Source organism: Polyergus mexicanus, unplaced genomic scaffold (assembly GCF_030449975.1).
Source record: "Polyergus mexicanus isolate NDT 795.1 unplaced genomic scaffold, iyPolMexi1.0 SCAF_6, whole genome shotgun sequence".
NCBI classification, from domain to species: Eukaryota; Metazoa; Arthropoda; class Insecta; order Hymenoptera; family Formicidae; genus Polyergus; species Polyergus mexicanus.
The window spans coordinates 7,181,949-7,198,412 of record NW_027223326.1 but is presented as its reverse complement, the minus strand read 5'-3'; the positions used below and the strand labels follow the sequence as shown (position 1 = coordinate 7,198,412).

The 16,464-nt window shown below is 36.8% G+C and overlaps 1 protein-coding gene across 11 annotated transcripts in view; it reads right to left on the bottom strand.

The window, feature by feature from the left end:
• Window positions 1–16,464, bottom strand: part of LOC138933905 (growth factor receptor-bound protein 14) — a 375,103-nt gene that overhangs the window by 44,014 nt on the left and 314,625 nt on the right. For 9 of the 11 annotated variants that reach the window (XM_070297102.1, XM_070297099.1, XM_070297103.1 and 6 more), the window contains one exon: window positions 4,294–4,521. The exons of the other annotated variants lie outside the window; for them this stretch is intronic. In XM_070297102.1, coding sequence (XP_070153203.1) covers window positions 4,294–4,521 — 228 coding nt within the window. The remainder of the gene's footprint in view (window positions 1–4,293; window positions 4,522–16,464) is intronic. 11 annotated transcript variants of the gene reach the window in all.

The following is a 16,464-nucleotide window of genomic DNA, read 5'->3' as shown; positions in this document are numbered from 1 at the left end:
AAGCAGTGGTATCAACGCAGAGTACTGAAAGATAAATCCGTGCGAGCTCTTGATATCGCGACAGCTCAAGGTATAATCATTTGCAGCAAAGCTGTCTTATACAAGCTACAACTTTATTTCTTTGTTTATTCAGGATTCATATAAATTTTGTCCATTCGGAAGAATTGCTATTTATCTTAAATTTAATAAAACATAAAGAACAGCCCTTATACAACAAAAAATACAGAAAAAAATTGTAAACTTTTATTCCTTATTTGTTCCAAGCAAACTATTTATATAATCCTAATTTGAGAGAAAGGGAGAGAGAGAGAGAGAAATTTATTAAAATACTTGATATCAAAAAAGTATCAGCCAATAAAATTTTTCTTTTAAATAAAAATGTACTCAGACTTTTAAATTTGTTTTACCAGAGAAAGGCATTTTTGAAAAGCTAACACACGTACTTTGACGGTATTCGTGCAGATTGTGATTCACGCACGTTGAAGAAGATGTGAATGTGAGGGACGAGACGAGACGAGACGAGACGAGAGGAGACAAGATGAGAGGAGCAGACGGTGCCACGTGAACGTGTGCATAACCATGGACCCAGCAGCAGTGGTATAACCATCGTATCGACCCACAAGACAGAGCCGGGCGCATCTACGCTCGAATGACTGCTCACGCACACGCACGTACCCGCGCTCGTACACGCGGACAAAGTCTCACCCGTGACGTGCACCCATACATACAGACGGATTGCTAATATACCAATGCGGGCTGTGTAGCTTGCATCGCGATACGAAAATTATGCCGGTGAGCTTTGCAATCGCCGAGGGCTCGCCTGGCAACAGCGAAAATAGACTCGCCGTTTCGAAAGGTTCGTGGTATCCGCGTTTATATAATGCAGGATTTCTCAAATCTTCAATTATTTTGCGTTCCCTTAATAATTCTCTCTCGATAATAATATAACGTAATTTAAAAAAAAATTTAATTACAAGACAAGAATTATTTTACAAAATTAATAATTTCGCCCCTCCTCGCGCGAGAGGTAAGATAGAATATTAAACAAGGTCCAAATTTTCGTCGTTTGAGCAAAGATGAAGGACGACTAATTGAAGACGGCTCTGGAGCAGGCGGTGAGCGTGCGTTTCGAGAGATAATTACATAATTCGATTATTCGCAAACGTAGATGTTGGCGAAACCCGCCAACGTTTGGAAAGTGGTAAGGCACGAGTGTATGCTAACACTTAATCAGCGATAGGGAAACGAAGAACGGGAACGAGGTACGCTAAGTCTCTAAGTAAACGAAGGATAATATCGCGTAGAACCCCTTCGATATCGCGTGAGATAACATCTCCGTGACGTGGGGAAGCTAAAAATGATTACAGCTAAAAAGCTGACACGTTTCCCTTATAATTGAATGACAATGCAAGTTAGTACAATCTATGTGTATGTATGTGCGACAGATAATTATAATTCTCGGATAGCTATTTTTTTTTTTTTATAGCAAGAAACTCTCCAGAAGGATATAGAGTTACAATCGAGTAGAAAGCGACCCGATATTTACCGGTTTAACTTTATCTACAGCTCTTATAGCTTCACGATCTGTTCGCTTTCTCATTACCGTTATCGTTTCATGGCGAAAAGCTAGATAATAAGCTCATAATGTCAAATGACAATATTTTATTAATATCCGGCAACAAATAATAGTACCTTCGCGATCACGATATCTTTAGAGACATCTGATCCTGAATTAATCAAACAATTATTACTTTAATATTAATCTTCGTTTTTACTTTGTTATTTTCTCAAAACTGATGACATAATTGATTACAGATAATACCTAAGCTCTATTAATATTTTTCATATAAAATATATCGAAAAAGCTGTCGTACCATCTTCGGTCCAGTATTCCGATCCTCGTGAATCAACAAAGACGATTCTTTACGCATGCTAATACTACTCGTAGATTTTCAGTGAGGCGAATCAAAGTCCGGGAAGATTGAAACGCGACGAAGGAAAAGGAATGAAGGGGGAAAAATGGACGACAGTGGAGAAACAAAGGGAGTACAAAGGGGATTGTCAGGAGTGTCAATGTCTTCTCGATCAAAGCGAGTCCTGCGGGTCTCTCTCTCCGAGGGCCGACACCCGTTCATTTGGTCGCTCTCTCTCTCTCTCTCTCTCCCTCTTTTCCTCTCTCCCTTTCCGTCTTCTACAATGTTTCTCGTTCGCCGCGTCTCATCACACTCCTAGCTGTTTCTCGGATGAAAGAGTTACAAAGGCCTCGTCGCGCTGAGACACGCGTAAGTACTACCTAGAGCGCCGACCAAGACGGTCGTCGTCTCGTCCTTCTCCCTTTGGATAAAAGGGAGAAGGGAAAGAGCGCATAGTAAATCCGGAGCGGGATAGGTCGAGCAGGAGATGCAGACAGGCATGGATGGCCAACGAGGCCGATAAACACTAGGCAAGTGTCTGCCTGCCTGCCAGGGGCTACGATAGTACAGACGCATAGCTCGGAAAACCCTCGAGGATGCATCAAGGGAGACCAGCTTACGATCCTCCGGTGCAAGGGGTCTCCAAATTACATCCCGCGGCAGATTAGATTGCTATCCCGACCCGACAAGTGTGTTACTCGGAATGGAAGCAAGTTATAATGATGATGAAAGAAACCCTTGTGAGGGAGATAGCGTTTGTGTAAATCTAATAAAATTATTGAGATTGTATGCGTTAAAAGAAGTTTAAACACTAAATTCGCAATATGAATAAACATCGTGAGATTATTGATTTTATATTATGATGTACGCGTATAGATAAATTGTCATTAAAATCCTATTCCTTTCCCTAAATGAGTATCATTTACAAGTTACTCATATGATTGCCGGAGGATATGTTACTCTTTTTATACTTAATGAACGGTAGAGCGATGATGATGCCGTCGCACTTCCCGAGGACCAACCGGATTCGAGAGACGGTCTAAGCAGGCACTTGAGCTCGAGGAAGAATAGGTGTCTAAAGAGTAACGTAATGTAAAATAGGCAGCCGTAGTCTGGAGTCTCTCTTTCTTTCTCTCTCATCAACGGAACTCCCGATCGCGCATTGCCAGCGAAAACCGTTACTAACCACGAGTCACTCTCTTCCATTGGCTCGAAAGAGAAGAGACTAGAGAAGAAGAGAAAAAGAGAGAAGACAAAGGCTGTCTGCTCTCGAGAATAAACCGATATTATCGACGACGATGGGAAACGAGAGCCCCGGTGTCTCACGAGCTTGATCCTCGTAAAAAAAAAAAAAAATAAAATAAAATAAAATAAAATAAAAAAAAATAAAAAAATAAGGAAAGAAAGGTGTACGGTGTCAGTGGCATGGCTACTCTAAAAAAAGATCGAGAAAAAAATTTCGCCACGCGAAACGTGCCTATGTTGCACGTATATAATACAATATACACTCTCTCTCTCTCTCTCTCTCTCTCTGTCTCCTTCTCCGTTAAACACGAACGACGCGCGAGTCACGCAACTTCTTTGAGCTTCACGAAAAAGTTTCGACATTCGAGTCGAGGGGGGGGGAAAGGAGCTGGGAAGGAAAGAAAATAAGGCTCATTATACCTGGCTCTCTATCGCGGAGCTAATAATACCCACGGCTCGTCTCGCAGAGGGATGATCACATGTTCCAGTGGTGGAAGAGTCGAGTTGCAGATAGGACGCCGAATCGGCTGAGCGGCGATATTGTAAAAGGACGATTATCCTCGTCGCGAATTTAAATACTCATTTAACCAATTAATATTAGCTTGTGCATGCTTTCCGCTTTCAAATTAAAACAATTATTAATTAAAACTGTGTATATATATGTATGACGGTCTTTCCACTGATCATTCCCTCGATTATTATTGATGTTTAACTTTCGATCTTTCAATGTAAAAAATAATCTAACTGAAACTCTTCAGACAGCTTTTTTGCAGACGCATTGGCTGAATTTTCAGACGGAACGCTATCTGAATTCTGAACTTTCAAAAAAACTCTGATGATCGAGACAGATTTCAGACAGATCGTGTGAAATTTTTCTTATTATCAGACACCCAGATCTAAAAATGCAGACGAAAAATATTTAAGAAATTTTTTACAGTGCTCACATAAATATGCCGATGTGGAAATTATTGATTTCAATCGATATTAAAAAGAATATTTTACGTTAACAAAGTGACATTTAAATATTCGAATACCCCAGGATGCGATGCACTCAAATCGCTGAATTATTTGCATTATATTATCGAGTAAAAAAGGCCGATTAGACGAGACGAGAATGAGAAATCGTGTCGCTTACCTTAGCGAGTCTCATGGCTGTGAGCCAGCAGGCGCGCGATTTTTCGTTTTCGAAAGCAATGACCTTGATCCCGGGCTCCCCAGCCTCCGTGTCCTCGGCCTCGGCGTTGCTGTTTGGCCTGAGGCAGACGCCCCACTCGAAGGGTGCGCCGAAAACTCGCTTGGCGTTCGGTATTCTGTAGATGTTATAGTCTGACAGGTGCGCGAGCGTGATTAAATGTTCGCTGTCCTGTAACAAAAAAAAAAAAAAAAAAAAAAAAACAATGACGTGTCTGAAAAAAATTCTGCCTAGTAACATTCGGCTCTGTGAAAAGCTCTATCTTTACAGAAAGATTATTACGCTTCTCTCTCCGTGTAACAATCCTTCCGAGAAGGCTACTTCGATGCTGGCGATTAATTTAATATTCCCGAAAGTCCGCCGGGCCAGAAGTGACGGTTGTTCGACGTGTCAACGCGGTCATCGTTGGCGTACTGAATAGCCAATGGGCTTTGCGACAATCGCCGGTTATGTTCCCGATGATTATAACGGCCATCGCATCGGTGTGATAATTGGCCGGTATGGCCGGCGAGTACGTGCTCACGGTTGCGGATGAGCCATGACATGACGACCACGCGGTTGATATTCTCATGGGAACATCTCGCGAGTGCGAAGTAGTATAAGCGTATATACGAGTTGTCCCCGCGAGGAGTTGCGCGCGCGAAAAACAGTCCCCGGGATATTTTCCAGCGGGACCCATCCTGTGTCGAGTACTTCTATCCTCTCGCCGGCGAACCTTTCTTATGCCACGTCGCCGGCAATCGCGAAAGCAATCTATTATACGCCGGAATGATTTTTCCGGCGCGGCGAGCATCGCGCACTTCGCAGGAAACGCCACGATTTTTACAGCTCTTATCGCGGAGTCGCCATTATTTGCCTGCGAGAGGAGAAGAGTGGGAAGGTCGCGTTTGTCGAGCGATTTCCGGCAGTAAATATTCATAGGCGTTGAGTGCGCTTAGTATTCTTCAACGAAATGCGTATCGAGAGAGGTCGCGCGATAAGTGTGTTTCGTTCTCTCATGACATTTCATAAATCGAGAGAGCTCCTCTCTAATATTCTCGATTAAATCTCTATAAATATATAATTCAATATAATTTAGAATATAATTAAAATATAATATATAATTTTTATATATATAATTTTTAGAAATATAATTCAATGTAATTTAATTATAATATACTATAATATAATTAAATATAATATAATATAATTAAAATATAATGTCCCATTTTAAAGGACCCACTCAAATATCTCAGAAACACTGCGTTAAATCGAAAAATGTTTCAAACAAAAGTTATGTGGCTTCAAGGGGGCCATAAGACGGTGACAATGATTTGACCTTGGAAAATCATTTGAAGGTCATGTTAAGGTCAACTTTAAAATCTTAAATAGAAACTCTCATTTTTTATTTAGTATTCTTGTAGCTGACATCGAGAGCTTTCCAAAACACTATAATAAAGTATTTTTTCATTAAGTACTTTTTGAGTTATTTTATATTTTAATCTGACATATTTTGATATAAAAAATTAAATACAATATTTCGTAAAATATTCAGTTTTCGATAATTTTACCGTAATACTTCTATGTACAGAATAATAAGACAAATTAATTAGTGCCAAAAAAAAACAAATAATTGTTTAAAAAAATATATTGTAAATAATTTTCTTAAAAACAATTTCTTTTTTTTATACTAATTGATTTGTCTCATTATTCTGTACATAGAAGTATCACGGTAAGATTATCGAAAACTAAATATTTTACGAGATATTTAATTTTTTATATTAAAATATGTCAGATTAAAATATAAAATAACTGGAAAAGTACTTAATAAAAAAAATACTTTATTATAGTGTTTTGGAAAGCTCTCGATGTCAGCTATAGGAATACTAAATAAAAAATGAGGGTTTCTACTTAAGATTTTAAAGTTGACCTTTACATGACCTTCAAATTATTTTCCAAGGTCAAATCATTGTCACCATCTTATGGCCCCCTTGAAGCCACACACAACTTTAGTTTGAAACATTTTTCGATTTAACGCAGTGTTTCTGAGATATTTGAGTGGGTCCTTCAAAATGGGACACCCTGTATAATTTTTAGAAATATAATTCAATATAATTTGGAATATAATATCATTAAAATATAATATATAATTTATAGTAATATAATTCAATATCTCCGATTTGTAAGTAAAAGTTGCCGCAATCAAAAATGATAGCCATCTTTTTATAGATATCTGTCATTTCTTTTTTTTAACGGAAAGATTTATTAACAATAATTCGACACAATACCGTGTGTCTCTCTCCTATTCACGTGCATTACTTGGAGCCGTGCATTGCACACAGACACTTCGGTCATTAAATAGAATTATCAACGCCGATAGAGAAACGGCGTGGGGATAACGAGAGACGCGTACACACGTCGGCGTCTAAACAATTTCACGCACAATCGGTATCGCGGCGCTTTTATATTTAACTCGGCGTGTATACTCTCTCCTATCGCGAGAGAGGTATCGACCACGTCGTTCTACTCTCTGACCTTTATCCGCTTATCGGTACACCTGTACGATAAGCGGCCAACCGTGAACCGACGCGACCTGTCAATTTTCAAAAACCGAAGCGTAAACTGGTTTTCTATATCGTGCCGTATATCTTCTATTAATAACAATATATTATGTGTAGGTATATACCTACAAAAGTATCGAATGTTTTTACCTGAATACTCCATGCATGTATCATAGAATAAAGATAAAACATTATAATTTTCAAAAGAAACTAAAAGAGATATTAAATAAATATCGTTGGAATTATTGGATCGGGGTCAATAAATCGTCTCATCTAATTAATAAAATTATCTGCGTCGTTACAGCAGCGGATGTCAACTAACATATCGCATACATCTCTTGGCGTGAAAATAGAGTATGATATTTTAGAATGAGACCGCTCTACTAAATACAACAAAATCATACATCGACAATCCATCTTTATTTCAGAATTGGCGCAAGTATTCCAATGTTGAATCATATATATCATTTATTATATATATATAATAATTTATATATCTTTTAATATATAGATTGATAGATTGTTATCGATCTCAGAATAAGTCATTTTAATAATAACATAATTATATATATATCATTAATTTTTTTAATTGTCATTAAAAAGTTTCCTATACATTTTCTCATCTCATATATTTTTTATTTTAATATATAATAATTAAAATCTTTGAGGGTGTGTATAAATCATTATAATAATAACATAATTACACGTATTATTCACTTAATTTTTTATTTCTTGTTTGAAAAAAAAAAAGATGTCCTATATATTTCCAACATATATTTTTCTCTCAAGCACCTGTACCGTCGCGTCTATCGTCGAGAGGGTGGGTGGTAACGGATTGGTCAGGGATTCCTCGAGAAAATTCTGTTGGCCATGGTCGTGCTTGAGCGCGCGATGACGATGCTCTGCTGCGCAAGCATTCGTCACGCGTGCACAAACAGACCGATAAGACAAGAAGCGGGATGATGAGCGTGTGTGTAAAAGTCGCAATAAGAGATAACGGCGGGAACTGCGTTTTGCAATACGGCTCAGCAAATATTTGACGATTAGCTGGTCTGCGCTCTGCACCTTCGCGGAAAAGAAGAGCGCGGGATTACGTTTACAGTTATGTAATTATTATCCGGCTAACGATAGAATTACGAGCGAGAGAGAATGGGATGAAGGGATTAAACGAGAAAGAGAAAGAAAATATTCAAATTAATTTAAAAAATAAAAATTAAAAAAAAACCACGACATGCACGCGTAAGGTGTTACGTTGATTAATAACGAATATAAAGATGCGAAAAGCAAAACAAGATGGAGGAGGAGAAAGGGGAGAGATGGAAGAATACGGGAGACCCGGCGGTATCTTCCGAGCGTCTCTTTATATTCTTCCGAGTAAATTGCACATGCGACATTTATGCCCACGCGGCTCTTCTTCATCGCTCCTCGCAGCTTTTGGCAAAGCGGCAACCGGCAAATTCTGACACGTGTAACTGTCGTTGTCATGCGTGTCAGACGTGCCCCGTCGCCGCCCGTGATTGATCACGAGCGGTATCACGCAAAGATTGTGTCTCTTACACGTGCAGCGGATAAAGGTGCACGTCAAAACACGAGCGAACTCATGTCGGACGAGAGAGGCGGCTTAAGGGGAGAGGAGGGTGGGGGGAGGGGGGGGCGGGCTCTAAGATGAAAAGAACCTGGAGCCCCGTTTTAAGTCCCGTTTCGGTCACGCTATTGTAAAATGTGTTTTAAAACGGAGAAAAGTACGTGGGGTAAAACTATAAAATTAAAATTACTCTCTTACCGCGCATATAATCATTTCTATGATTAATATAATGATCCGTTTTCTTTAATCGTGAAACTATTTATAACGGTATGACTGTGCGTATAATTACGCTGTGTTCATAGCACGAATTATTCTTTCGCGAGCAGGTATTTATGACGTGAGGGCTATCGTAACTTTTGAATGCGGCGAGTTGCATCATTCCGAGTTGCAACTAGATGTATTCGATTGTGAAATTGGCAAACGCGATCTGCATGTTTCGAGTCGATTTTATATAACGCTGCGATTTAACTCTCTAATACCCGTATTCATAGTCCTTTCTTATTTTAAGGATGGAGGAAGCCTCCATGAAGGATTCCTTGAATCTGCAAGGCCACCTTGTTTCATAGATGGACCACGAGTCTCCCTTTCAGAAGGAAGGAAAATTTTAGGGATTTTTAGTGACCGAATGGAGGCAGCACCGTTTTATGCTGCCTGCAACTAATTTCATATAATACATATGAAAACTTTTTCGTATCTTCAAAAAATTCCACGGGATTTTCCCAATCGCGAATGTATCTTTTCGGAATCCGCCACAGAATCCGATTCTCTGGATTTTCGTCTTCAAATCCATCGTCAGAATCATTTAAAAATTCATTGTAGATTATCCCTTTTTCCTTTATACACTTTCAGTTTGAGAGCGCGACAACAAATAACCACAAAACCACAAATGTAACGAAACTAACTTTTGGAGGTTATATTTAGTTATATTCTGCGTATCGTCTGCTAAAAAGGTCGCATCACTCCTCGAGGAAGCTCGTGACCTTCCTTGAGATAAGGGAGCCAATAAGATTCCTTGTTCGGTCAAGGAAAGTTTATGAAACATGGAACGAGGAACAAGGAATCCTTATTCCTCAAGGACGGACTATGAATACGGGTATAAGACTTGTTCCGATGCATCGCTATACTCAAATGTAAATAGAAAGAATAGTTGAAAGTCGTTTGTGTTATTTTAGCAATTTGAATTTTAAAATTGTGATTTTTTTTTTTAACAATTGATATATATATACTATAAATTTACTGTAAGTTTTATAAATTTTTCCATTACAACTACTTATTATTACTTTCTATTATGAATATCACAACTATAAAAAAAATGACAAAATCACTTTATTAGCAATATAACAAAATTATTAAAATTCACTTTAATTCATTTTTCAATTATAATTTCTTTAAATTACAATACATCCATATTAAAAAAATTTTCCATTTGTTAAATATAAATATAAATACACAGGGTGTAACAGAGCGCCCGTATCAGCAGCTTTTGAGGAAACAACGCATTTTCAATTATTAATGAAAAAAAAAAAAAAAAAACAAATAATTGTTTAAAAAAATACATTGTAAATAATTTTCTTAAAAACAATTATCTTTTTATACTAAATGACTTGTCTCATTATTCTTCACATAAAAGTATTACGGTAAGATTGTCGAAAACTGAATATTTTACGAATTTTTTTTTTTTTTTTTTTTTTTTTTTAAATCAAAATATGTCAGATTAAGATATAAAATAATTCAAAAAGTACTTGATGAAAAAAATACTTTATTACAGTGTTTTGGAAAGCTCTCGAGAATAAGCTACAATACAAGAATATGTAATGAAAAATAGGGGGTTCCGTTTGAAATTCAAAGTGATTTTTATATGACCTTAGACGATGCTATTCAAGGTCGTACTAATATTATTATATAATGCGCCACTTAGAGCTCTACAATTATTGCATGAAACATTTTTCACGAAGATACGTTGTTTTTCTCGAAAAATCACTGATACGGGCGCTCCGTTACACCCTGTATATTTTTTACGAAATTCGATATCGGCTACTGAAATTGATGAAGAATTACACGGCGACGGCGAAGAATCAGGAAGAAGACAAATATACGATGAATGATACGAAGAATTTAAGACGGGGAGACGGGAGGAGGGGGGATGGGGGAGGGGAGGGGAGGGGGGGAGAAAGAAAGAAGAGAGAGTCTGAAGCGACCTAGGTGTTTCTAAATAAGCGCGAAAAATTTTAGGAGATTATTCTTTGTCGAAAATTAAGGAGGGGGGGGGGGAGGGTCTTTCATATAAATATACAGGGTGTTCGACAAGTAAGTGACCAAAGGAAAAGATCTGTATTATTTTGTGATTTTTGTAATAATTATTGAGAAATTAATTGAAAAAGATCGACACCAATTCGCACGATATGCGATTGCTAGGACGCAAGAATCCATCATTATGCACCGCTCATACGTAACCGTCGTCATTTATAGAAAGCTCCTCCCAAAACATTGTCGCACGCCTAGTTTTGTGTTGTCTTTTCTCGCTGCGCGCTTATAGTCGCGCGAATTGGTCGATCTTTTTTAAATTAATTTCCATTTAATTAACAGGACTTTTCTTTTCAGTTTGACCCAATCTACTACCTCCTCCATCTTTCGTTTGATCACTTACTTGTCGGACACCCTGTATATTCCTGTATTTCTCTCTGAGGAGTTGTTTTTTTTTCCCCCACCCTTGATAACTATTGAGTATATATAAAATGAGCGAAAAAAATAAAGGAAATAAAAAAGTTTCTACAGGAATCAAGCTTTCTAAACGCATATTTTTAGACGATCATATCCCCCGATCCGTTAAAAAGTTCTAATAAAAAATTGAATAGGGGTTGTTATGGTTTCATCCCCTTATAACGATACGGGAAGATTGAAAAAATATTAATAAGTATCTTTTCTACTAGTAAAAAAATGTCAGAAAAACATTTTTTTCCTTTCCCCCGTTATCGTTTTCGCGATTCTTCTCCTTCGTTCGAGGATATTTCGCGGTGGATCTTCGAGTCTCGTTATAAGCAAAGCGTGTGGTTTTTCAATGAATATTTTTAGAATTTTTGCAATTGTAAGCGCATTCTCTCTTACATTCGCGTCCGATCAAAGCCCGGAACCGCGTTCGGCGGTCGTTGGCCCGAAATGACATCGTTAAGTTGCCGCTCGCGCGGCAGTGAAAGTATTGACTCCAGGACGGCGTTAGACCGGTGTTAGAGATCGGAGGAAAGATTGAGAGAGAGAGAGACGAGGCCAGCGTACGATAGGTCAGGTTTTTCTTCCTTCGAAGGCGGCGGAGAGACACGCCGTGCTGCAAACTAATGAGAAAGGACAAACGCGGAAAGACTTAAGCCAGTGGCAGAAGTGGAGGGATGCGAGAGATATGCGTGCAATAAACACGCATTGAAAGTCGCACGGAAAGGCTTTCTCCCGAGTTTCTTTCATTCATTTATTACGCTCATTTTATTTAAATTTATAATGTAAATTGCATTTTAATTTTACGAGATTCGGGAAAGCGTAAATTTATATTTTATTGTCTACTGGATTCAACTATAAGTCTGGAATAAACATAAAGAGCAATATTGAAAAAAAAAAATCTCTTTCTTATCGTCAAATAATATTTTTATTAAATAAACTATATATAATGTAAACTCATATATATTTTTATTATATTAGTTTATATTATATACTTTATTTGTGATAAAATATATAATAAAAATTAATATATTGTAATATTTCTATTAAATAGACTCTTTTATTCCATCACTTTAAATAAATATTAATGTAAATAATTTATATAAATTTTAAATAATATGAGACGCGAGAGCGATTAAAATTATGAGAGGCAAAAAGAGAGATCATTGACAGCGGTGGAAAGAAGGAGGGGGGAGGGGGGGGGGAAGGATATAATAAGAATCATTGATTATACATTGAGAGAAAATATAGGCCACGCTCCTGGGGCGTCGGACTTGCGCTATGATTACGATAATAATGCGAGAGCGTATAACGGTAAGCATCCGTGAAAGGCGAGCCGGAGAGACAACGGCCGACTACTGCTGTCGAGAAAAAGGAGGAGTGACCTATGAAAGAAAGGAAGAAGAAAAAAAAGAACAGAGAAGACGCTAGACTTCTCTCTCTCTCTCTCTCTCTCTTTCAATCTATACGAAATGACTTCCGCGTAGTATCCTCGTCTACGCGCTCTATCCTCGTCTTGGGCTATCCTATCGATCACGACACGATCGAACCCTAGTTATATCAAATACAATATATATCATATCATATTATATTCTCTCCATAAGATTAATAATAATAATAATAATAATAATAATAATAATAATAATAATAATAATAATAATAATAATAAAAAATTCTTCATGTTCCTTAAAACCTCTCACAAATTAGAAAAGTTTTTAATAATAATTTTTACTTTTAATAATAATTTTTTTTTTTTTTCTTATAACATATTCTTTTCGAAATGACGCCTTTTACTTTTTCACGCGTGATAAAATTGAAACGTCGACGAATTATCGACGACGAGGTAACGCTTGCCAAAAAAAAAGGAAAGAAAAAAAAAAAATCTGACGCGACTGGACTTCGCCTCTTCGATCTTTCGATAATCCGTGGAGGAAAGGAAACCTTGCGCGGACGTGTGAAATGCAGGTGGGTCGCGCCTCTTTATTGGATTCGTTCATAATAATAGAATTTGCACCGCGTCCGCGCATCTGCGACCGATGCCCGCTCTTGAATTTTAATAATGTCCGAAATGGACGCGGCGCGGATAGCGATTCTTTTCCTCTTTTTTTTGTTCCGGCTCCTTTTTTCTCGCACGAGAACTCTCTTGCCTTGGCCGAATTAAAATTCTGCCGCTTCGCTTAATGCGGATAATTAAATATTTGTTGTACGCGTGGCCTCGAGTAAAAAATTTCGCACTGCGAAATTCAATTCAAACATCCAATTGTTATATGTACAGATCTTTTTCATAGAGTATAATTTTTTTTCTTTAAAATGGAATTGAAAAAATATATAAAAAATAATTCTGGAAAAATATAATATAGATTTTAAAATATATATTAAGCTTTATCTGTATATCGATTTTCCACTATCAGTTTAAAAACTTGCTGAAAATAATGACGGAACGCACTTGACGTACGAGTTGGAAAAATCGAGAGAGATCTCGAAACTTTTTCGAGAATTGTTATTTTTAAATGTACAGACTTTTGCCTACAAAGCCATTTTGTAAAATTTAATTTTAGAAATATATAAAATAATTTTAAAAATATAGAATAGCTTTTTTTTATCAGTTCAAAAAATTGCCAAAAATAATGACAGATTACGATGTGGTTCTCTCTTTGTATGCGTAATTCTACATTGGTAAACGCTTCCATATTCTCTCTCTCTCTCTCTCTGTTTGATTAATAAATAGAGTATTCTTTTATCTGAAATAATATTTTGATGTTAAATTGACATAATAATGACAGTTACATTTTTTACTGCATTTAATTCCTAGATATCTCCGAGCTATAAGAAAAAATAGTAAAGGCTTTTCGAATCGAATACGCAGACTCCGATAACATCCCGTTTACCCCACGCCGTGCCCAGGGGCGTTATAGCGATTAAAAACGGCGACGTGCGCGAAAAATCGAGGTCGCCGCCGAATGATTCTTTTTTTCTCCTCTTTCTTCTTTTATGTCTCGTGTCCGAGGGGAGAAGGTGGAACGTGATGTAATTCACAAATCCTACCGTACCTCTTTCCATCATACTGACGTCCATAATTTCGTAGCAAATTAAGAGAAGCCGCGTAAAAAATACATAAAAGAAAAAAAAAACCGCATAACACATGTTATTGAATTATCAATATTCATCGAAAGCGTCATCGATAATCCGTAGCAAGCAAAATTAACTAATTCTGAGCAGAAGATGAGTTTAAAAAATTTTTCTGAGGGACTGTATATAGAAAGAAAGATGAATGACTTCTCAGAGTTCGTTAAACGCGAAACAAGTTTTATTACACGGATAATATCTTCACCTCGAATCATTTTATTTCATGCTGTTCGTTTATCATCGTTGATTACAAGTGTTGCAGAGAGTTCAAAAAAAAAAAAAAAAAAAAAAAAACGAAACAAAAATATACATTTCACCCGTCTCTTAATCTCGGTCCGTTTTTACGACATCGACCAACGATAACGAGAATGTCACAATTCTTCAAAGAATAAAATGAGAGAAAAAGAAAGATAAATAGATAGATAAAAGAGCGGAGGAAATTAAATCTGAAAACACGCGATGAATTGCATTTGCGAATTGATTAATCGAGACGGAGGGAAAGAGAGAAAGTTCGGTTTAAGGGAGCGAGCGGGACGGACACGAGTCACGAGTCCCGATTGTGAAAACCGGTAGCTAAAACGATTCCCTCGCCTTCTCGTGCTTGAGGATCCCTAAACGACGGGAGTGAAATTCGATGTACGCGGCTCGCGAGCAAGTCGGTCAGATTAGACAGCGAACGACAGTGATTCTCAAAGCAAGCGTAAGAATAAACGGCGACGATCACTCAGCATTATTTGACATTATTAATTTTTTTTTTTTTTTTTTTTTTTTTTTTCCCATTATTGCTAAGAAAATGTATATATCTTTCTCTGTGACCCTCCTCTCTCTCTCGCGCGCATTTAAATTCATGTGAATTTTTTTTGTTTTTTTTGTTGTTGATATAAACTAAAAAAAGACTGAAAAATATTTTATTTGCATATTATTTATATGTTATCTGTCTCGAAAAAATTTGACAAGACTGATTTAAAGAATGTTACCGATTTTATTGTATGTAATATGCGGAATAAATTCGCGGGGTACGCGGTATTAAATCGCCGAATCGAATGCGTGCGATTTCTCGGGAAATCCCGAGTCGCATCGCACGCATTGCAACGATAGCGCATCGGCATCATTGTTTGTCTCACGAGAGATGCATTGATCATCCAAGAGCCATGTTTGGATTTACTATGCGAGTTGATACACTTTGGCGCGGCTTCAAGCGACTTTTCAGCAACGGCGATGTGAATCGCGACAGAGTTTCCTGAATTACGTTAATAAACGACCTAGTCCTTAATCGCATCAGCAAATGAAGGCAGCATTGTAACTTGCATTCATCTCGTTTGGAGATACTCCAATTTATAACTTTCAGAATTCTATCATTTTGCAACTAACAATTCTCAAATTTATTTATTATATATACTGGATGGCCCATTTTAATCCATCCAGTCGAATATCTCAAAAATCAAGCCCGGAAGACAAAAATGTTTCAGACAAAAGTTGCTTGGTTTCGAGGGGGCCATAATGATGGTACCATTGGTTTGACCTTGAAGAGTCATTTGAAGGTCATGTGAAGGTCAACTTAAATAGGAACCCCCATTTTTTATTTAGTATTCTTGTAGCTGACATCGAGAGCTTTCCAAAACACTATAATAAACTATTTTTTTATTAAGTACTTGTTGATACTTATTTTATATTTTAATCTGACATCTTTTGATATAAAAAATTAAATATCTCATAAAATATTCAGTTTTCGATAATCTTACCGTAATACTTTTATGTACAGAATAATGAGACAAATCAATTAGTGAAAAAAAACAAACAAATAATTTAAAAAAATACATTGTAAATAATTTTCTTAAAAACAATTTTTTTTTTATACTAATTGATTTGTCTCATTATTCTGCACATAGAAGTATTACGGTAAGATTATCAAAGACTAAATATTTTACGAGATATTTAATTTTTTATATCAAAATATGTCAGATTAAAATATAAAATAACTCAAAAAGTACTTAATAAAAAAATACTTTGTTATAGTGTTTTGGAAAGCTCTCGATGTCAGCTACAAGAATACTAAATAAAAAATGGGGGTTTCTATTTAAGATTTTAAAGTTGACCTTTACATGACCTTCAAATGACTCTTCAAGGTCAAACCAATGGTACCATCTTATGGCCCCC